This window comes from Dama dama, chromosome 11 (genome assembly GCF_033118175.1).
Source record: "Dama dama isolate Ldn47 chromosome 11, ASM3311817v1, whole genome shotgun sequence".
Taxonomy (NCBI): domain Eukaryota; kingdom Metazoa; phylum Chordata; class Mammalia; order Artiodactyla; family Cervidae; genus Dama; species Dama dama.
Genome location: NC_083691.1, coordinates 100,904,506 through 100,926,566, shown reverse-complemented (window position 1 = coordinate 100,926,566; position 22,061 = coordinate 100,904,506). Strand labels below are relative to the sequence as shown.

General features: G+C 46.6%; 1 protein-coding gene and 1 non-coding gene across 2 annotated transcripts in view; both read right to left on the bottom strand.

The window, feature by feature from the left end:
• Window positions 1-22,061, bottom strand: part of LOC133065223 (two pore channel protein 2-like) — a 53,629-nt gene that overhangs the window by 4,369 nt on the left and 27,199 nt on the right. The window contains exons 10-18 of the mRNA XM_061156041.1: window positions 15,880-16,024; window positions 13,620-13,805; window positions 12,223-12,284; window positions 10,668-10,755; window positions 9,204-9,273; window positions 7,740-7,959; window positions 7,441-7,531; window positions 3,907-4,020; window positions 3,533-3,657 (exon numbers count right to left, since the gene is read on the bottom strand). Of these exons, the coding sequence (XP_061012024.1) occupies window positions 3,533-3,657; window positions 3,907-4,020; window positions 7,441-7,531; window positions 7,740-7,959; window positions 9,204-9,273; window positions 10,668-10,755; window positions 12,223-12,284; window positions 13,620-13,805; window positions 15,880-16,024 (1,101 nt within the window). The remainder of the gene's footprint in view (window positions 1-3,532; window positions 3,658-3,906; window positions 4,021-7,440; window positions 7,532-7,739; window positions 7,960-9,203; window positions 9,274-10,667; window positions 10,756-12,222; window positions 12,285-13,619; window positions 13,806-15,879; window positions 16,025-22,061) is intronic.
• Window positions 4,610-4,718, bottom strand: LOC133065681 (U6 spliceosomal RNA). The gene has a single exon (XR_009694949.1). It is a non-coding gene; the product is annotated as a U6 spliceosomal RNA (small nuclear RNA).

Sequence of the window (22,061 nt, the reverse complement as noted above, 5' to 3'; positions counted from 1 at the left end):
AAACAGCTGATATTAACAACCCCGTGTCCCAGGCACATTGTGAGGCCCTGGGAATACAGTTCAGTTCACTTCAGTCTCTCAGTCATGTCTGACTCTTTGCAACCCCACGGACGGCAGCACACCAGGCCTCCCTGTCCATCAGCAACTACAGGAGCTTGCTCAAACTCATGTCCATTGAGTCGGTGATGCCATCCAACCATCTCATCCTCTGTCATTTCCTCCTCCTCCCACCTTCACTCTTTCCCAGCCTCAGGGTCTTCTGAAATGAGTCAGTTCTTGGCATCAGGTGGCCAAAGTACTGGAGATTCAGCTTCAGCATCAGTCCTTCCAATATTAAGGACTGATTTCCTTTAGGATTGACTGGTTAGATCTCCTTGCTGTCCAAGGAATTCTCAAGAGTCTTCTCCAACACCACAGTTCAAAAGCATCAATTCTTTGGCACTAAGCTTTCTTTATAATCCAATTCTCACATCCATCCATGACTACTGGAAAAACCACAGCTTTGATGAGATGGATCTTTGTTAGCAAAGTAATGTCTCTGCTTTTTAATATGCTGTCTAGGTTGGTCATAGCTTTTCTTCCAAGGAGCAAGCATCTTCATTTCATGGCTGCAGTCACCATATGCAGTGATTTTGGAGCACAAGAAAATAAAGTCTCTCACTGTTTCCATTGTCTCCCCATCTATTTGCCATGAAGTAATGGGACCAGATGCCATGATCATAGTTTTCTGAATGCTGAGTTTTAAGCCAGCTTTTTTACTCTTCTCTTTCACCTTCATCAAGAGGCTCTTTAGTTCTTCTCTTTCTACCATAAGGGTGGTGTCATCTGCTTATCTGAGGTTATTGATATTTCTCCCAGCAGTCTTGATTCCAGCTTGTGTTTCATCCAGTCCAGCATTTTTCATGATGTACTCTGTGTATAAGTTAAATAAGCAGGGTGACAATATACAGCCTTGATGTACTCCTTTCCTGATTTGGAACCAGTCTGTTCCATGTCCAGTTCTAACTGTTGCTTCTTGACCTGCATACAGATTTCTCAGGAGGCAGGTCAGGTGGTCTGGTATTCCCATCTCTTGAAGAATTTTCCACAGTTTGTTGTGATCCACACAGTCGAAGGCTTTGGCATATTCAATAAACCAGAAGTTGATGTTTTTCTGGAACTCTCTTGCCTTTTTGATGATCCAACGGATGTTGGCAATTTGATCCCTGATTCCTCTGCCTTTTCTAAAACCAGCTTGAACATCTGGAAGTTCACAGTTCACGTCCTGTTGAAGCCTGGCTTGAAGAATTTTGAGCATTACTTTGCCAGCGTGTGAGATGAGCACAGTTGGGTGGTAGTTTGAGCATTCTTTGGCATTGCCTTTCTTTGGGATTGGAATGAAAACTGACCTTTTCCAGTCCTGTGGCCACTGCTGCGTTTTCCAAATTTGCTGGCATAATGAGTGCAGCACCTTCACAGCATCGTCTTTTAGGATCTGAAATATCTCAACTGGGACTCCATCACCTCCACTAGCTTTATTCGTAGTGATGCTTCCTAAGGCCCACTTGATGTTGTACTCCAGGATGTCTGGTTCTAGATGAGTGATCACACCATCGTGATTATCTGGGTCATGAAGATCTCTTTAGTATAGTTCTTCTGTGTATTCCTGCCACCTCTTCTTAATATCTTCTGCTTCTGTTAGCTCCATACCATTTCTGTCCTTTATCGAGCCCATCTTTGCATGCAATGTTCCCTTGGTATCTCTAATTTTCTTGAAGAGATCTCTAGTCTTCCCCATTCTATTGTTTTCCTCTATTTCTTTGCATTGATCACTGAGGAAGGCTTTCTTATCTCCTCTTGCTATTCCTTGGAACTCTGCATTCAAATGGGTATATCCTTCCTTTTCTCCTTTGCACTTCACTTCTCTTCTTTTCACAGTTATTTGTAAGGCCTCCTCAGACAACCATTTTGCCTTTTTGCATTTCTTTTTCTGGGGATGGTCTTGATCACTGCCTCCTGTACAATGTCACGAACCTACATCCATAGTTCTTCAGGAACTCTGTGTATCAGATCTAATCCCTTGAATCTATTTGTCGCTTCCACTGTAATCGTAAGGGATTTGACTTGGATCATACTTGAATGGTCTAGTGGTTTTCCCTACTTTCTTCAAGTTAAGTCTGAACTTGGCAATAAGGAGTTCATGATCTGAGCCACAGTCAGCTCCCGGTCTTGTTTTGGCTGACTGTATAGAGCTTCTCCATCTTTGGCTGCAAAGAATATAATCAATCTGATTTCGGTGTTAGCCACCTGGTGATGTCCATGTGTAGAGTCTTCTCTTGTGTTGTTGGAAGAGGGTGTTTGCTATGACCAGTGCGTTCTCTTGACAAAACTCTATTAGCCTTTGCCCTGCTTCATTCTGTACTCCAAGGCCAAATTTGCCTGTTACTCCAGGTATTGCTTGACTTCCTACTTTTGCATTCCAGTCCCCTATAGTGAAAAGGACATCTTTTTTGGGTGTTAGTTCTAGAAGGTCTTGTAGGTCTTCACAGAACCATTCAACTTCAGCTTCTTTAGCATTGCTGGTCGGGGGATAGACTTGGATTGCTCTGATACTGAATGGTTTGCCTTGGAAACAAACAGAGATCACTCTGTCATTTCTGTGATTGCATCCAAGTACTGCATTTCGGACTCTTTTGTTGACTATGATGGCTACTCCATTTCTTCTAAGGGACTCTTGCCCACAGTAGTAGATATACGGTCATCTGAGTTAAATTCACCCATTCCAGTCCATCTTAGTTCCCTGATTGCTAGAATGTCGATGTTCACTCTTGTAATCTCCTGCTTGACCCCTTCCAATTTGCCTTGATTCATGGACTTAACATTCCAGGTTCCTATGCAATATTGCTCGTTATAGCATCGAACTTTACTTCCATCACCAGTCATATCCACAACTGAGTATTGTTTTTGCTTTGGCTCCATCTCTTCATTCTTTCTGGAGTTATTTCTCCACTGATCTCCTGGGCATACAATGGAGAACAAAAAAGATACAGCCCTGCACCTGTGGAGCTTTGAGTCTGCAGAGAAGACAGATGGTGACCAGGCAGTCACTCAGCAATGAATGTGCATCTGACCTGTGCTAAAAGGTGGGGGAGGAGAGCTGGGGGGGAGCTCACAGGAGCACCTGACCTCTTGGGGAGCCCAGGATGCTTCCCCAAGGAAGTACTACCTGAGCAGAGACCTGTAGGAGAGGCCTTTATTAGGCAAGGGGGGGTGGGATGAGAACATGGGGAGAAAGCAGCATGCGCAAGGGGCCTGTGGCAGGATGGAGCAGGGGAGCCAAGGAAGTAGGGCCAGCAGGACTGAAGGGCAAATGCTCAGGGGGTCCTGGGCTGAAATATTCACAGGAACCAGAAATGGGGCCCCGAGCCCATGGCAGGTCTTTATCCTTGACCCACAGAAAGCCCCTGAAGGTCAGGTTTGCCCTCTGGAAACATCACACCAGCTGCTATGAGAAGGATGGATCAGAGGAAGTTCCAGTTGGGTTAAAACTTACTTTTTGATGCAATTCTAAAGTACAGTCCTTTCAAGGCCTTCTTTCTGTTGTCTCCATCATCCGCACTGAAGCCACTGTCCTTGGTGTCCATGTGGTCAATGAGCCCCCCGTCCTGCACTTCTTCCCTTCAGGGAGGAAGACGTGTGTGAACACGGCTGAGTCCCGCAGCTGAGTCCCTCTCTGTCCTCCCAGCCGTGGCCCCACGTCACCCGTGCAGCTGGTGAGGGTCTCTGAGAACTGGCACCCAGGAGCCAGCTGGCTGCCAGGGGACCTTGGGGGTTAAAGGTGGTCAGGACCCTTTAAAGGTGGTCAGGACCCTGCCAAGAACATCCCACCTCCAAAGCCCATGAGCCGTGTCAGGAACTGCTACTCACTCTTGGACCCCCACTCCAAGCTCCTGAATCTTCTTCTCAATAGCAGTTTCCACTTCACTCTTTTCTAACGAATAGGCCACAAAAAACGCCTCCAAGATGAACGCTATGAAAATACTGAGAAAGAATAAAAGGCAGAGGGTGTTATGTTGAGTCAGCCGTGGTCTAGGTGATGGGAAATCATAATGCCAAAGAGTTTTCAAGTCCAAATGAGAAAAAGGCTGCCCATCTTTGCAAAGAAAACATAACATGAAGAAGAAATGACAAAATGTTTTTCAAGCATTGGGCACAACTTTTTTTCACCTGGAAAATCATTCTTCCTCTACATCCTATTTAAACAGTGACTATTAAGAAAATAGAGGATTTTTTAATTCACAATTTTTAAAGATTATATTCCAGTTATAGTTATTATAAAATATTGGCTATATTCCCTGTGTTGTAGCTTATGATAAGTCACTTCAGTCATGACCAAGTCTTTGGGAATCTAAGGACTGTAACCCACCAGGATTCTCCAGGCAAGAATACTGGAATGGGTTGCCATACCCTTCTTCAGGGGATCTTCCTGACCCAGGGATCAAACTCGAGTCTTATATCTCCTACATTGGTAGGCAGGTTCTTTACCCCCAGCGCCACCTGGGAAGCCCATCCTTGTATCTTATTTTATATGCAACAGTTTGTACCTCTTAATCCCCTACCCCTATACTGCAAAAGTATGAAATGATTCACCAATTTGTGTGTCATCCTTGTGCAGGGGCAATGTGAATCTTCTTTGTATACAGTTCCAATTTTATTACAAGTGTTGCCAGACCAAGCACAAAAATACAGTTTAAGGGGAAACTTGGGCCAAGTAATGGTTGATAGACAACTCTCCATGAATGTCTCATGTTTCTGCACATGAAATCTGGATCCTGTCTGGATCCTGGAGCAAAGGCACGGGAGTCAATTTAGGGATGTCTTAATTGGAAAAAAAATTCACTTATGGAAAACCCGAACTTTTTGACCACCCCAGTACACTAGCCTCTGGAGATGTTCCATGGTACTAAAGCTTGGTGCTGCCTCCTCCCCAGAGACCACTGTGGCTAGCACAGACCTCTCCTCCCCAGAGAACTGCTTACATTCAAGAGTAAAAATAAGGTCTTTCTTGAACTTGCTTACAAAATGGAAACAGACTCACAGACTTGAAGAATGAACTTCTGCTTGCCAGAGAGGAAGAATGGGGGGAAGGGATAGTTAGGGAGTCTGGGATGGACATGTACACACTGCTGTATTTAAAATAGATAAACTTTTTGAAATTTAGTAACGTTTATCTTTTTGCCAGTTTTTCTAAATGTCCTCTGGACATCTAATAACAACATATGAGATGGAAAAATTTTAATATGTTTGTGTGGGATATGATTAATATAAATTAAATATAAATCTATTATATTTAAATTATTAATGACATCATTCAAGATGCTCCTATTCTTATTTTTTCTGCACTTGATAAAATATTCTCAAAGAAATGTTAATATGTCTCACTATGATTATTTATTTTTTCTTTTCCCTTATATTTCTTCTGATTTTGCTTTATTATCTTTGTTTCTTTGCTGTTAAGGTGTCTAACAGTTTATGATGTCTATCTTCTTTGGGAATTGTACCTTTTATCATTAAAATTTTTCACCTCTGTTTCATTTAAAATAAATAAATAAATTTTTAAAAATAAAGTAAAACAGAAAACCAACAGGGACCTTCACATCTAGCACAGGGAACTCTGCTTAATGTCACACGGCCGCCTGGAGGCGAGGCGAGTCTGGGGGAGAATGGATACATGTATATGAATGGCTGAGTCCCTTCCCCGCTCACTTGAAACCATCACATTGCTAACTGGCTATACTCCAAAACAAAGTAAAAAAGTTTTAAAATAAGGTATTTCTCTTTTTCTCTCTCTCTCCAGAGGGGAGGATGGGCAGGTCTTCCCAGATATACAGATTAGAGTTTCCTCATTTTGAATTTCTCGTTCTAAAGTCCAGTCCGTCCAGCTGGCCCTCGTCTCGCTGCTTAGTGGGGATTAGGGCTCAGGAAACAGACCCAAGTATTGCTCTGGCTACAGCTTCTGCCATGAGGAATAAGCCATCTTTGTCTTGGACCCGAGGTGTCACACTGTCATTACACACGCATGGCACACAGGCGCGATGACCTGTCGATCTGTGAGTAGGGAACCCCAGCCCCTTCACCACCTTGACTTAACACGATGCTGATGGAGCCCTGGCTTCACCACCCCATACCTGGGGCGGAGAGCAGCAGAAAAACCCCCACAGCTTTCCACGTTGCCCCGGCCCACCGCAGCACTCTGAAAATCTCTCTGAGAGCCCCTGGGAGGCGTTTCTCTCCTGTTCCTGCTGCTGTTCCGTCCAGACTCTGCAGGCCCCGCAGCGCCGAGCGGCTCTCCCCTCCCCTCCCTCTACTGGGACGTGGTTGAGCCAAAGCCAGCGGATTGGCGGCCAAAGCAGCCTTGATGTAACAAGGCCCGGGGCTGGGCTGTCACGCTGAGAATTGTGTGCCCTGGGCGCTGAGAAGCGTACAACAGCCAGAAAACATCTCTGGGAAAAAAACTCAGCGATCAAGGGCTTCCCTGGTGGCTCAGTGGGAAAGACCCATTTTGATCCCAGATCAGGGAAGATCCTACGTGCTGCGGAGCAACTACTGAGCCTGTGCCCTGGAGCCCATGAGCCTCGGGTACTGAAGTCCACGCACCCTAGAGCCTGTGCGCTGCAAAAAGAGAAGCCACTGCAAGGAGAAGCCCATACATCACAACGAGAGTAGTGCCCACTTGCTGCAACTAGAGAAAAGCCTGGGCAGCAACCAAGGCCCAGCACAGCCAAAGAATAAATACATAACCAAAATTATTTAAAAAACGAAAACCTGTGACCAAGGGAACCCAGATGGCCACAGGGAACAAGGGAACTAGAATCAGAGAGTGGCAAGCTGGAGGGAAAGGCCTCTCAAGTGCTGAGAGGTCACAACTGCTTTCAAACAGTGGCTGAGTTCCCCTACCCCCCGAGAAGACAGATCAGGACAGAACCAGAACCAAAGAAGAGAATTAACCCGTGGCACCTTCCCATTCTACCTGTGCAAGGACAGGTGAGGACCAGAGCTGGACAACAAGGAAACTAACTCATTCAGGTTCTAACGCGTCCCAGGACTTGGGCAGATGTCAGCAGAGGGTGGGCGCAATGCACAAGGATGTTTATCCCAGTGGGGAAGGGTAGGGAGACCTGCCCGGACCCTAGAGCCCTTCTGACCCGAGCAACTTGCGAGGCTATGAGGTGTATGTGACATACCGACATGCCCGGCTGGCTGACACCGAAGAACGGAAGTGTGGATAGAAGTTAGACGCCTCCCTTCTGGTGTCCTGGGCATCCAGCAGGGGAGACGTGACCCACCCACAGGGAACTGCAGGGTGGAGCCAGGGAGGGGGCAGGTGGGAGCGGCTGTAGGTCTGAAGGTGGGGCGGGGGGGCGGGCAGACCAGGAAAGGCCCACTGGCAGGAGAACTCACTTCACGATAAGAATGACGACCACAACGTGGAAGCCGATGAAATACAGCTTTGCTGCCTGGTGTGTCACGAGGGCAAAGCCGTCCGCGAGGAGTGCAAAGCTAAGGCACCAAACCTGCAAGGTCGCTGTTTAGCTGCTCAGTTGTGTCCCACTCTTTGCGAACCCCTGGACTGCAGCCCACCAGGCTCCTCTGTCCACGGGATTTCCCAGGCAAGAATACTGGAGTGGGTTCCCATTTCCTTGTCCTCCCAGAAGCTGCTCTGAGCATCCCCCACCACGCCCACTCCTCAGAAAGGATATTGTGCCACTGGTTAACCACGGTGAGCTCCGTCAGCAGGATGAGTGAGGACGCCAGGTCGTTGAAGTTGTTCTTGCAGTACCTGCCTCGGGCAAATGCTGAGTCTTTTAAGGCTGGGTTCCCACACGCCAGGGCATCAGGACTGCCAGAACCGGGGTCCAAGAAGTGCACTTTGCCGTGGAACGCTTCCATCCCGATGATGGCAAATGCATAGTAGACCACCTAGGGTGGGCGGCAGCGGTCATGGGGTGGCACACGGGGTGAGGGGAGGCAGGAGGACTTGGACATGGGTGGGCCAAGTGACAACAGCCAGCAGAAAAGGTGGCTACCCTCATTCCAGGAATGGCTGCCCCCTAGCCAGGAGTTCCAGCAACCTCAGGAAAAAGGGTGGGTGGGGTCTGCCCATCGACCACTGGGTAGTTCAGGGACAGGAAACACACCGGCTGGGCCCACCTTGACCTCTCCCAGAGTCTCCACTTACAAAGTCAAAGTGATGCTGCTAACAAGTCAGGGGGTTAAATTTGCTATTGTTGTTCACTCCTGCTGACTCTTCACAACCCCATGGAATGCAGCCTGCCTGGCTCCTCTGTCCATGGGATTTTCCAGGCAAGCATACTGGAGTGGGTTGCCATTTCCTTCTCCAGGGGCATTTTCTGACCCAGGGATGGAACCCACATCTCTGGGTGAGGCAGATTCTTTATTGTTGGGCCACCAGGAAAGCCCAACTCATTAGATTTTGCATATTTGTCATATTGTGCACATTTGTCATACTGTATAGCGATTTCCCAGTAGAGTTTAAAAAACAATCCAGATACAAGAGCCATGCACTGGAAGGAGCTTGAATCCCTGAGAACCACCTGGTGGTTAGGGCTAGGAATACCCCCTGGACATGGGTGAGAAAGAAACTTTGACAAGATTAACCCACTGAGGCTGGGGTGTTTATCATAGCAGCCAGTGTACCTAAACTGTTTGCATGTATAAATGTCTGACGTTTATACACATTTGCTACTTCTAAAAATGGGTCTTAGAAACCACTGAACTCACTGATTTCATCTCTCTTTCTTCCCCTCACTTAAAACAAGGCTCAGAGAGAGCTGCTAAGAATGAATCTCTTAGACTTTCCTGGTGGTACAGTGGCTAAGAATCTGCCTATCAAAGCAGAGGACACAGTTTGATCCCTGGTCCAGGAAGATTCCATTTGCCTTGGGCAACTAAAACCTGTGTGCTACAGCTAATGAGCCCAGGTGCTGCAACTACTGAAGGCCTAGAATCTGCGCTCTGCAACAAGAAAAGCCTTTGCAATGAGGAGTCCACCCACTGCATCGGAGAGTAGCCGCCGCTCGGCACAACTAGAGAAAGCCCAAGCAAAGCAACGAAGACCCAGTGCAGCCAAAAATGAATAAGTAATTTTTAACAACTGAACATCTTACCACTTGCTTCACGTGGATCAGAAAGAGAACACTCACCAAGACCAGGCCGCCGAATGTCAGCATTGTGGGGCCAATGTTAATTAAGGTGGTCACGATCACCCGGAACCTGGGATAAAATGAAGTTTCTGACGCAAGGAAAAGGGCAGGTAAGAATAAAACTGACACCATCCTAGCACCTTTGGTTCAATGCCTCTCCCTCCTGTCCTGGGTCTGTTCTCTAAATGCCGCTAGGAATCTGCCTTTACAATTTTGTCACTGTCAGTTCATCTACCGAACTGGGTGGGAGGGGCAGCAGGTGGTTAACTTGTATTTCACCTAGAGCAAAGCAAGGCAGTTAAAAAAAACAAAAACATGAGAAAGATAATCAGTTTCACCAGTAAGACAAAGGTGGGTTTTGAGGCTGAAAACCCATCCAGCCTGGGTGGACCAGCGATTAAGACTTTACCTTTCAAGGCAGGTGGGTGAGGGTTCAATCCCTGGTTGGGAAGCTAAGATCCCACCTGCCTTGTGGCCAAAAAACAAAACATAAAACAGAAATAATATTGTAATAAATTCAATAAAGACTTTAAAGATGGTCCACAGCAACAAAAAAAAGAAACTTAAAAAAAAGAAAAACCATACAGTCTCATCTGATTTTTTTCCTCCACCTTTTTCTTCATCAAAAATCCAGTCTGTATTAAAGCTTCCTTGGAGACTTAGGTTGAAAGAGTGAGTATTTTGTGGGATAGCAGGCCAGTCCTTGAACGGAGGCATCCCACTATATCCTAGAAAGTAACCTAGCCTTTCCAAAACAGAGTGGGTTTTTCCAGGTTTGGGGATCTGACTCCTAGGTTTGTGTCCTAGTTCTGTTTCTTTCTGGCTGAGCAACACTGGGGAAACTACTCACTCTCTCTGAGCTTCAATGTCATGACCCATGAACTCAGGATCATTAAAGCCCCTCCATCAAGCGTTGTTGGAAGGATTTGACAAGCTCCAATACTTTGGCCACCTGATGCAAAGAGCTGGCTCATTGGAAAAGACACTGATGCTGGGAAAGATTGAAGGCAAGAGAAGGGGATGACAGAGGATGAGATGGCTGGATGGCATCACCGACGCTATGGACATGAGAATGAAGGACAGGGGAGCCTAGAGTGCTGCAGTTCATGGGGTCACAAAGAGTCAGACGTGACTTAGGGACTGAACAGCAACAAGACGATGGTTATCACGCTGTTAGCATGAGCCGGCATCATGACATGCAAGCACAGCTGAGGGACCAGGTCACGGGGATGAAAGTGACGGACCGAATTCCTGCCCTCAGGGAGCTGCCACGTAGATACCCTTCACCATCTTCACAGGCTCCCTGTCCCCGCCCACTGCCCCCGGAGAACCCAGGTCCTCTATGCAAGTTCCACCCTGGGTACACAGGTGGGCGTGCTTCTAGCTCCCAGGCTCCAGTCTCTGTCAAGCCCCAGAAAGGGGAAACCACCCAGGGGCAACGGTTCCCCATGGTTTCATCCTTACCTCTGAATGCTGACGATGACCCGTAAGAGCCGGAGTATTCTCAAAATCAAGACAATATCCAGTATCTGCTGACTGTTGTATTTTCTCGCTGGGAAAAGAACACAGTCAACTCACAATGTTCTTTCTGAGCACCTCCAGCTCCTCCTTTAATTCAACGATGCCTGAGACTTTGTGCGTCCTAGGGAAATGCACATCTCACTTCAAGAACAGGGTGATGGCTCCAAGCAATAAGGAAGGGAGGGCTCACCAAGCTGATGAGAGCTGAGCTGAGCAGCCCTGCCAGTCCTAGAGCAAAGACTCATGAGCGCAGGACCAGACTTCAGACCATCGTCAAGAAGTGACTGTGGGTCCCGTTCTTTGGAACACGTTTCAGCAAGCCCTTCTCCCCCAGCATTCATTTCATAGTCAGGTTAAGAAGCTACTCTGTCTGGAATTCCCTGGTGATCCAGTGGTTAAGAATCCAACTGCCAGTGCAGGGGACCTGGGTTCAATCCCTGGTCTGAGAAGACCCCACGTGCCTCGGGGTGACTAGGCCCATGCCACGACTACTGAGCCTGTGTTCTAGAGCCCATGCTCTGCAACAAGAGAAGCCACTGCAATGAAAACCCACAAGCCTGTGCACTGCAACTAGAGAAAAGCCACACGCAGCAATGAAGACCCGGCATAGCCAAAAATATAAATAAATAAAAATTTGAAAAAAAAAAAGAGAACCTGCTTTATCTGTAAATAATCCTCTCTGCCTTCTATAGGAAGGAGTGTGCAGGGTGGTGAGGGCACGTGTGGGGAAGCCAGAGGAGGGTAGAAAGAAGAGGGTGGGAGGATGGTGGGCAGAGGCTGATGCTACAGCTGGATCCAACACGGGCAGGGACCAGCATGGGCAGAAGGTGAAGGATGAGCCCTGAGACCAAGGGCAGTTTTGGAGAAATAACCAGGTGAGCGTTTGGTATGATGATGCCTACAAATGAATCTCTACATAAAGAAGGCTGAGCACCGAAGACTTGATGCTTTTGAACTGTGGTGCTGGAGAGGACGATTGAGAGTCCTTTAGACTGCAAGGAGATCAACCCAGTCAATCCTAAAGGAAATAAACCCTGAATATTCATTAGAAGGACTGATGCTGAAGCTGAAGCTCCAATACTTTGGCCACCTGATGCGAAGAAGTGACTCATTGGAAAAGACCCTGATGCTGGGGAAGATTGAAGGCAGGAGGAGAAGGGGATGACAGAGGATGAGATGGTTGGATGGCATCACTGACTCGATGGACATGAGTTTGAGCAAACTCCGGGAGAAGGTGAAGGACAGGGAAGCCTGACGTGCTGTGGTCCACAGCATCGCAAAGAGTCAGACACGACTAAGCAACTGAACAACAACCATAGAGCTAAACACAAAGCTACCATCCCTCTTCAGAACATGGGACATTTTTACTGATTCTCTTTCATCCCCCTTGCATTGCTCCAAACACCCCTAAGGGGGCACCGTGGATGTTCTACAAAGATTCCTGATTAAACACATGATCCAGGAAGCAGAGAAGCTGGGAGTCGGTGACGACACTGACCTTGAATGGTGGTGTTGGCCACAGTGGCCAGCAGGGCTGCGATGATGATCAACGTATCGAACCTAACAGTGAAGAAGCAACATCAGTAAGAAATAGAGAGAAAAGTCTGTCAAGCTCAGGATACAGTGAATCCTAAGAAAATGCTGAATCCAATCTCCTAGGGAAAGCCAAGATCCAGCCATCAAACTCATTTCCATGATTTTTAGGACAGCAGATACAAAGAAAGAAACACAGTGTTTGATCACTGACTGGCTGGTCCAGTGAACCATTCCAGGAAATCTGTAGAAATCAACTGATTCATATCACTCTGCCTTCCAACATAGCTACATACTTGCAAGAACACATTGACACATTTTCAGAATACACAGTATAATCTTTCTTGGCATTAATTTTACTAAATGCATTGCAACTTAATTTTTTTTTTTCTTTTTGTGTTTTGGCCACACTGAACAATGTGTGAGATCTTAGTTCCCTGACCAGGGATCAAACCCACATCCCCTGCATTGGAAGCATGGAGTCTTAACCACAGGACCAACCAGGGGAGGTTCTGCAACTTTCTAATTAAAGATGAAATTCATCATGCCATTACTTTTCTTTCTGACAAGGGTGCCATGGTCCTGGACAACACAAGTCAGGTCTCTCCTGCTGGGCCACACAAGAACTCCAGTGAGTTTCTCGGCACTGAAAGCAGTGACCACAGAAATCCAACTTTCCAAGCTGTGTCCTCCTAAAGTTGGTGTTCCGTGATGCCCGACACTCAGCGGCACCCGAGATGGTGGGCAGCATGCGGGCGATGGTTTGAGGCTGGCAGGTACCCAGCCTGGAGGAGAGAAGGGCACAAGAGACACACGCAGCCCAGGAAAGAGCTCACTAAGGTCCTCATCATCCAGCCACGCAGGCCGTGTTTTCTGATAATAAGACTAGAGTGTGGGGCCCGGCAGTTCTGGAGGCAACTGTCTCACTGGGTGTGTGTCCTAAGATCCCTTTTCAAATTCAAGATGCCATGATCTGTGATTCTAATTTTAGCCAGTCATTCGAACTGACATCATAAACCACAGCTCTGACAACCGGATGTTCCCATGTCCTCAAGACTCATTATAAGAAGCCTGGGGGCTCCCCTGGAGTCCCAGTGGTTAAGATGACATGCTTTCACTGCAGGGGGCGCAGGTTTGATTCCTGGGAGGACTAAGAACCAAGATCCCTCAGGCTCTGCAGCATGGTCAAAAAAAACAAAACAAGACTAATGAACAAAAAACAAAAAAGAAACCTCAACACTAGGCAGATGAAGCTTGAAACACTCCACACTGTATTCCCACAGGGTGACAGGAAGCCCCTGTCTTCACCCATGATCCCCCCCACCACCCACACACACACACACAAAAAACACACAGACTCACCAGTTCCAGAACTGATTCCTTCCAAAATAAGCTCTGGGTTCATACGTGTACAATTTCAGGAGAATCTCAATGATATACAGAGAAAGGAAAAGCCATTCTGCGTAGGAAATTAAGGAGTCTTTCTCATCCAAAGCAATGAATATGGTGTTTATTAGAATGATGACATCGTAAACCCAGACAAAAATCCTGGCAGCAGGGAAAAAAGAAGAGATTCTGTCGTATATTGCAGTTAAAAAAGAAAAAAGCAGGTTTAGAGCCCTACAGGGAAAAATGTGTTTCCTGTCAATGTGATGAATGGGATACACTCACCACCTCCCCCTCTGCCAACATACACACACACACACACATCCACCCCTCATGGAAAGAAAGGCCCCAGCATGGTCAGGGCCCTGACATTCACCTGCCTCCCAGGCTTTCCTGCCAAGGAGAAAATGAAGGCAGAGTGAGGGAGCAGGACGAAGGCCTAGTGTTCCCAAGTGCGCCTTTCCAGCACAGCGGCTGGGTCAGAGGAAAGGTTCGGTAGAATCAGGGGGCAGGGAGAAGGTTTGGGTACCACTGTATCTCTACTGCTTGTCCCTGGAAAACTGGAATCCTCTGCTAAGAAAGCTCCTAAAAACTTCTTTTTTTTTTTTTTAAACCAAATTCTCTTTTATTTTACTTTTCTAAACAGGTTAAGATTATTTTAACAATATTTTCTTTTTAACACAGTACACCCAAAATACTATCTGCTTAACATGTAATGATCATAAAAATTATAAGCGAGATATTTGGCAGCCTTTTTTGGTATGAAGTCTTTGAAATCCGGCATGTGTGTGTGTCTTTTTGTGTGCCTTTTTTAAAAATTGGGATACAGTCACTTTACACACACACGAGACTTCCAGGGAGTCAACATGTCCTATTTTCTCACCAAGTCAGGGGTGAAAAGGGATGAAAAAAATGTGATATTTGGGCTCAGGCTCAACTTTTCAATGACAGAGCGGGTTGCCCCAAGCAGACATCTGTGGTCTGTGCTCCAGAGAATCCTGGGCGAATCCTGGATGAATCCTGGACGTGGCCGCAGGAAGATAGAGTCCTAGCCCACTGTTCTGAGGAAGCGTCAGACTCTAGGGGCCAGCCCTGGATGCCACATGTAGACACACAAACATCCATCACGTGAAACACATCTGTAGCTCAATGTCAAGATGAATGGAAAGGACCCTCCACATAAAGGGTTTTGGTTAATATAGAACATGGGCACTGAAAGGGATATTTACCTACCTCATAGGCTGGGCTACTTAAGGACTTCTGAACCATTTACTTTCTTAAAAAAAAGATTTATTTATTTGCAACAGGTCTTAGCTGTGGCATGTGGGATCTTAGATCTTTGTTGCGGCATTTGGGATCTTTAGTCATGGCATGTGGGATCTAGTTCCTACCAGGGACAGAACTTGGGTCCCTTGCACTGTGAGTGTGGAGTCTTAACCACTGGACCACCAGGGACATCCCATCATTCACTTTTATGAGACAATAAATTCAAAGAAGGCAAGAGGGGGAATCTCTGCTGATTGGAGTATTCCAGGCAACACATAGTGAAAATAAGGTCTCCAACCAGGATAAAGGACTCTTTCTGGAGCACATCGTGCTGTTCAGTCGCGTCCGACTCTGCGACCCCATGAATTGCAGCACTCCGGGCTTCCCTGTTCTTCACCACCTGCCGGAGTTTACTCAAACTCATGCCCATTGTATCGATGATGCTATCCAACCATCAGCCTGCCCCCCATTCTCCTCCTGCCCTCAGTCTTTCCCAGCCTCAGGGTCTTTTCCAATCAGTCGCTTTTCACCAAGTCCATCTACTTGAGAATAAAAGATTCAACTGACATTCTTAACAGTCATTCCAGTGATGCTAACTCACGTCTTCTTACCATATACTTTACAGAGTCAAAATACCACACTTGCCATCAACTTCCTAATGACTCTAATAGGGCTGGAACTTTCTGAAATCAGAGAGTGATTAGCTTCCCTGACTCAGAAAGCACAGCCAGTCTGTGGCTCTTGAGCATTAAAAAAACAAAAACAAACAAAATCGAAGAAGGAAGCGTAGTCTAAAAGCCTGGCCTCTGGCTTGTCCAAAACCCTTTCTAGGCCTCCCTGAGAAAAAAAAGGCAGTGAGCAGGGGGCTGATTTAGAGCTTCAACGGTGAGATGTACTCAGCCCAGACAGCACTAACTGATTCGACTACTTTGAGAGCAACCTTAGAGAAAACCGGCTCCATCTCACTTGCCTGTGTTGAACCATCTTCTGGACCAAGAGGCTTGTGGACGACTGGTATACCCGAGGCATCCAAGTTTCCAGTGGGTGTCTCTTGATGTTGATGGCGACCACCCGGATGTTGAGGAGGTCAGCCAAGCGTAGAAAGTTCATTTTGTCTGCAATGAAAAGATGACCCCCCAGTATGGGGCTGCTGTGACACTAAGGTCCAAAGAGGGACACCAAGATAGCACTCCTGGATCTGCATTTCACAGATGAAGATCTGAAGCCTCAAAGGCCAAGGCCACGCAGACCCTGAGCCAGCCCAAAGCAGCCAAACCAATGCTCTCAGGACCTGCTGATCGCCCAGGGCAAGCATGCTATTCTCTGTCACCCCCCAGGCATGTGGGATACTGACCAAGAGTCCACTGGGTTGCAAGAACAGGAGTCCACTGTTCATGTATGAACTTCCTGTTACATACAACTTAAAGAAACATCACATTGATGGATGAAATCAGATTACACAGAGTGTTGCTGCCTCTTTGAAAACCAAGTTGAAGGCTTTGTTAAGCTTTAAAGAAAGTTGTAAATTGCACGTACAGACTCAGGTATAGCCGAGATAGCTGTTAAAGAGTGGGGTGGATTTTTTTTTTTAATTTTTTAAAGAATTATTTTTTTTTTTAATATTTATTTATTTGGCTGTGCTGGGTCTTAACTGTGGCCCTCGGGATCTTTTATCTTCGTTGCAGCATGTGGGACCTTTAGTTGTGGCATGCAAGCTCTTAGTTGCGACATATGGGATCTAGTTGCCTGACCAGGGACGGTACCCAGGCCCACAGCCTTGGGAGCACACAGACTTAGCCACTGGACCACCAGGGAAGTCCTGGGATAGAGTTTTTAAATTCTAGAATGCTTCTTGGTTAGAGGCCTAGATGATGGCCAGGTCTCCAAGTTTTCAGAAGTAAACCACCAGTCATGGTTCTACAGTTGTCACCATAATGATTAATTTGAGAATGATGACAGTGAACTGCTATCAACAGACACCCAGGCAAAGAGAAAGCCTCAGCCATGTCCAAAGTGTGGCCTCATCTGAGTGAGGAGTCTGAGTTAGAAAAAACACTGAGTGATATTCAACAGTCAAGTTGCTTATATTCTCTAGGAGTGCCTCAGTAAAGAATCTGCCTGCATGCAGAAGACCCAGGTTCAATCCCTGGGTTGGGAAGACCCCCTGGAGAAGGAAATGGCAACCCATTTCAGTATTCTTGCCTGGAGAACTCCATGGACAGAGGAGCCTGGCAGGTGATAGTCCATGGGGTTGCAAAGAATCGGACATGACTAAGAGATTAACACTACACACTCAGTGACCCTAAGAACATCAAGTTGGATGAAAGCATTCTTACATATCTTAGGATATATAAGAATATCTTATTCTTAGATTCTAACTCTAATGATTCTGGGTCTTTAGAGTTAGAACCAAAACACATACATTTGTCTTAATAGTCAAAGGCGTGTAGTACCCACTCAGGGCGAAGGGCAGCCTGGGAAAATTAGTTGATGTGATAACTTGAGTTCAGAGACTTGAGCTATGTGAGCTCCACCATCAGACGGTAGGGAGACACTGACATGACAACCACAAATAGGGTTCAGGGGAGCCTACTGATAAGAATCCAGCCAAGGGACTTCCCTGGTGGTTCAGTGGCTATGCTCTGAGGTCCCAGTGCAGGGGCCTGGGGTTCGGTCTCTGGTCTGGGAGATCGACCCACATGCCACAGCTAAGAGTTCAAATGCCACAACTAAAGATTCCATGTAGTGCAACTAAGACCCGACAAGTCAAATAAATAAATAAAACTCTGTGTGTGTGTGTGCGTGTGTGTACACAGAATCCAGCCACAACCTCAGTCGTCAAATAACCTCAACCAACAGGGACTCTATCAGTGTCACTGGGCTCACATCTTTTCATCCAGAAGATTCTGTAGAACAAGAAAGGACAGGACTTCCCTGATGGTCCACTGGCTAAGACTCCGTGCTCCCAATGCAGGGGGCCAGGGTTTGATCCCAGGTCAGGGAACTAGATCCCATGTGCTGCAACTAAAGATTCCACATGCTGCATCTAAGACCCGGCAGAGCCAAATAAATAAATAAACATTAAAAAAAAAAAAAAGAACAAGAAAGGACAAAGAGGGTCCAAATTATGGTAATTTGCTGTCAAGAAATTTGTGCCCATCTGGTACTATATGTTGGAGATTAGGGGTCAGCAAATTCTTTTCTGCAAAGAGTAAATATGTTGTTTTGTGGACCAATTGATCCCTGTTTCAACTTTTCAATTCTGCCACTTTAACATGAAAGCAGCCATAAACAAAACACAAATGAATAAGCCTGGCTGTGTTCCAGTAAAATGTGTTTATAAAAGCAGGCAGTGACCATATATAGCCGGTGGATCATAGCCTACCAACGCTTGTTGTAGACACATTATTCTCTATACTCTCTGTTAACAATTCTATTCAGCTCTTTTCTTTCCACATCTATAAGTTTCATCTTTCTCAGTTTAACACCAGATTTAAGTCTAACACTTTTGGCACTAACAGAATTCCAGCATTTAACCTTGGAAACCACACAGGCCCATAGTTAGAGATCAAGGGAGAAAGTGAGCATGCCTCATGGATCTGGTGGTCTCCCTGCTTGTACTGAGTGGAGACTACAGTGAAGTGTGAAATTCTGTGTGTCTTTCTGTTATTAAAACTGTCTTTGAAAGTGTTGGTTAGGGACTTCCCTGGTGGTCCAGCGGTTAAGACTTCGCCTTTTAATGCAGGGAGTTGAGGTTCCATCCCTGGTGGGGGGCTAAGATCCCACATGCCTTGAGGCCAAACATCAAACAGAAGAAATATTGTAACAAATTCTATGAAGACTTAGAAAAACAATCCACATCAAAAGAAAACCTTTAAAAATTTTTTAAAAAAGAAAAGTGTTGGTTAACCAAAGGAATCTTTGTACACCCAGACACCAGAAATAACTCCTATCTCCCCTAAAAGATAACCTACAATCCCTAGAAGTTAACAAATCTAATTGGCTGTCTTCCTTAAGGACATGTTTGCTCTGGTAACAGTATTTAAATTGACATCCCTGTTTTGTGAAAGGCAAAATACTGGGGAAGTCTGCTAAGCCATGAGTTCATGGGCACCTTCCTGCCACTTCCATGGAGTGCTAATAAAATCTGTGACTCAGACGGACTCCTTTTTTCAAACTAGATGAGTCCTGGTCTCATTTAATTTACAAATAGGATCATGACTCAGGTGGCAAAACTGAGCAGGGCTTCCTGGGCATATATCTGGAGAAAAACGTGATCCAAAAGGATACCTGCATCCCAGTGCTCACTGAAGCATTGTTTACAGCAGCTAAGACATGGAAACAACCTAAACGGTCATCGACAGAAGAATGGATAAAGAAGATGCGGTGCGTGTATACAATGTAATATTACTTAGTCACTGCTGCTGCTGTGGCTGCTAAGTCACTTCAGTTGTGTCTGACTCTGTGCGACCCCAGAAATGGCAGCCCACCAGGCTCCGCCGTCCCTGGGATTCTCCAGGCAAGAACTCTGGAGTGGGTTGCCATTTCCTTCTCCAATGCATGAAAGTGAAAAGTGAAAGTGAAGTGCGACCCCATGGACAGCAGCCCACCAGGCTCCTCTGTCCATGGGATTTTCCAGGCAAGAGTACTGGAGAGGGTGCCACGGCCTTAGCCATTAAGAAGAATGAAATAACGCCATCTGCAGCAACATGGGCGGACCTAGAGATTCCCATACTGAGTGAAGTAGGTCAGACAGAGAGGGAGAAATACATGGCACCCCTTATCTGCAGAATCTAAAAAGAAATGATACAAATCAACTTATAAAACAGAAAGAGACTCACAGACTTACAGAACAAACATTGCTGGAGGGAAAGATGAGGGGTGGTTAGAGATAGTTAGGGCGTTTGGGATAGACATGTACACATTGCTATAATTAAAATGCATAGCCAATAAGGACAGGAACTCGGCTTGATGTTACGTGGCAACCTGGACGGGAGGGGAGTTTGGAGGAGAATGGATACATGTATATGGATGGCTGGGTCCCTTTGCTGTCCACTTGAAACTGTCACAACATAGTTAATTAGCTATACCCCAACACAAAATAAAAAGTTTAAAAACAAAAAATTGAGCAGCGCTCAGAGCTGAGGGCCGAGGCCTGCTGACTCCAGTCATGAGCCAACCAGTGGCAGCCAAGGTCACGGGTAGGTATGCCTCAAGGGCATCTGCTGACCTCCTCTGCCCCCTCTCACCTGCTCAGAAGGCCGTGTGATGTCCTTTGCTGAACATCCCCAGGGCATCAGAACCTCAGGGCACTGCCTGGTGAGGTCTGGGGCTGTCGTCATGTTGCAGCTTTGCAGCCTCAGACCAGCCTCACATCATGTGAGAGGGAAAGCCACGGATGAAGCAGAACCACGGGGGTGCTGTGCCTTGAGTAAGTGTTCAAGTTTGAGGTTTCGATAACCTAAGGCTATAAATCCGACACAAGCTTTTGAAGATTAGCAGTGCTAGGGCGTGGGGTATGGTAAACCAGAGATAGAAGAAAGTTCTAGAGAAGGCCGGAACAGTCTAAGGCCGGAACCAGCCAAACAGGAGTTATGGGCTGATCTGTGTCCCCTGAGATTTAATATGCTGAAGGCTTAGCTCCCAGCACCTCCGAGCATGCCTATATTTTGGAGATGGAGCCTCTGACGAGGTAATTAGGCAGAAAGGAGGCCATTAGGGTGGGCCCTGATCTCACGTGACTGGTGCCCTTAATAAGAAGAGGAGGGACTTCCCTGGCAGTCCAGTGGTTAAGAATCTACCTTGCAATGCAGGAGATGCAGGCTCGATCCCAGGTCGGGGAACTAAGATCCCACATGCAGCACAGTGTGGACAAAAAAACTTAAAAAAAAAAAAAAAAAATCCACCCAGGAGGGAAAATTTAATAATGAAAAATTGGGACTTGAATTTTTTTTTCTTTTTTTTTTTTTTTTTCAGTTCTACCACTTTATTGCTACCAACCCATTTCCCTCCACCCTTGTGCACACATGCTCAGTCATGTAATCCCATGGACTTCAGTCCGCCCGACTCCTCTGTCCATGGACTTTTCCAGGCAAGAATACTGGAGTGGGTTGTCATTTCCTTCTCCATGGGACTTGAATTTTATGAGTTTTTTTAATTCCACCTTTCTAGTCATTCATCTTTGCTGTGTTTCACCCAAATATACAAATCCATGGCAGGCTAGAAATTTAAAAGCTTCATGCACTTTCCAAAGAACTTGCAAAGTTTGGTGCCCAAGGGTTGCCCAGCCACTCTTCCCCCATCATTAGCGGAACCCTAAGTCTCACATGAGGACCCAGAGTGTATCAGTGCCAGTCCCTGACAGAGCCACCAAACCTGACTCTTCGGGGGCTGAGAAGCCTGGCTTCTGAGCCATCGAGCTGGGTGGCTGAAGGCACATGCCCACAGCTCAGCGAGGACGCCTGACAAACCTTGACCTGGCCTCCTGGGTCCAAAACCCTCACTGGAGGGTGCTGGCAGCCCCTGTTTAACGGTGTCCTGCCACGCAGCTCCCCCTTTTCCCTGGACACTCTCATAGGTTCCCGAGGATCAGTCACCGTTTCCTTCTTCTCACACAGGCAGCGAGCCCTGAGAAAGCCCTGGTCCCGCTGGACGGCTTTCAGACTCCTTGTCTCGTGTAAATCTACATCCTCTCAGACTTACCACTGCATTTGGGTGCGTCTCCCTCTAGTCTCCTCTTGAAACTGGTGAACTGAAGTCGGGGTGTACTGCAGTCATCACATGTCTTTCCCCATTGCTACCTCATCTTTATGGTCCTTTTAAAAAGCATCTTTTTAAATGTATTTATTTATGTGACCATACTGCACAGCATGTGGGATGTTAGTTCCCCAACCAGGGATCAAACCCATGGCCCTTGCCTTGGAAGCATGGAGTCATAGCCACTGGCCCACCACGGAAGTCCCTTCATGATCATTTTTGATGTCACCAACATTTCCTGTTAAGCGACCCTTAGAATTTGGGGCAGTTTAGAATAATGATAAAAGGCAGGGGCCTTGGAGTCTAGACGGCCTGTGCCACACTGCAGCTGTGTGGCCCTGGGCAAATGACTTGACCTCTCTGAGTCTCAGTTCCCATACTGACAAAAGAGGATAA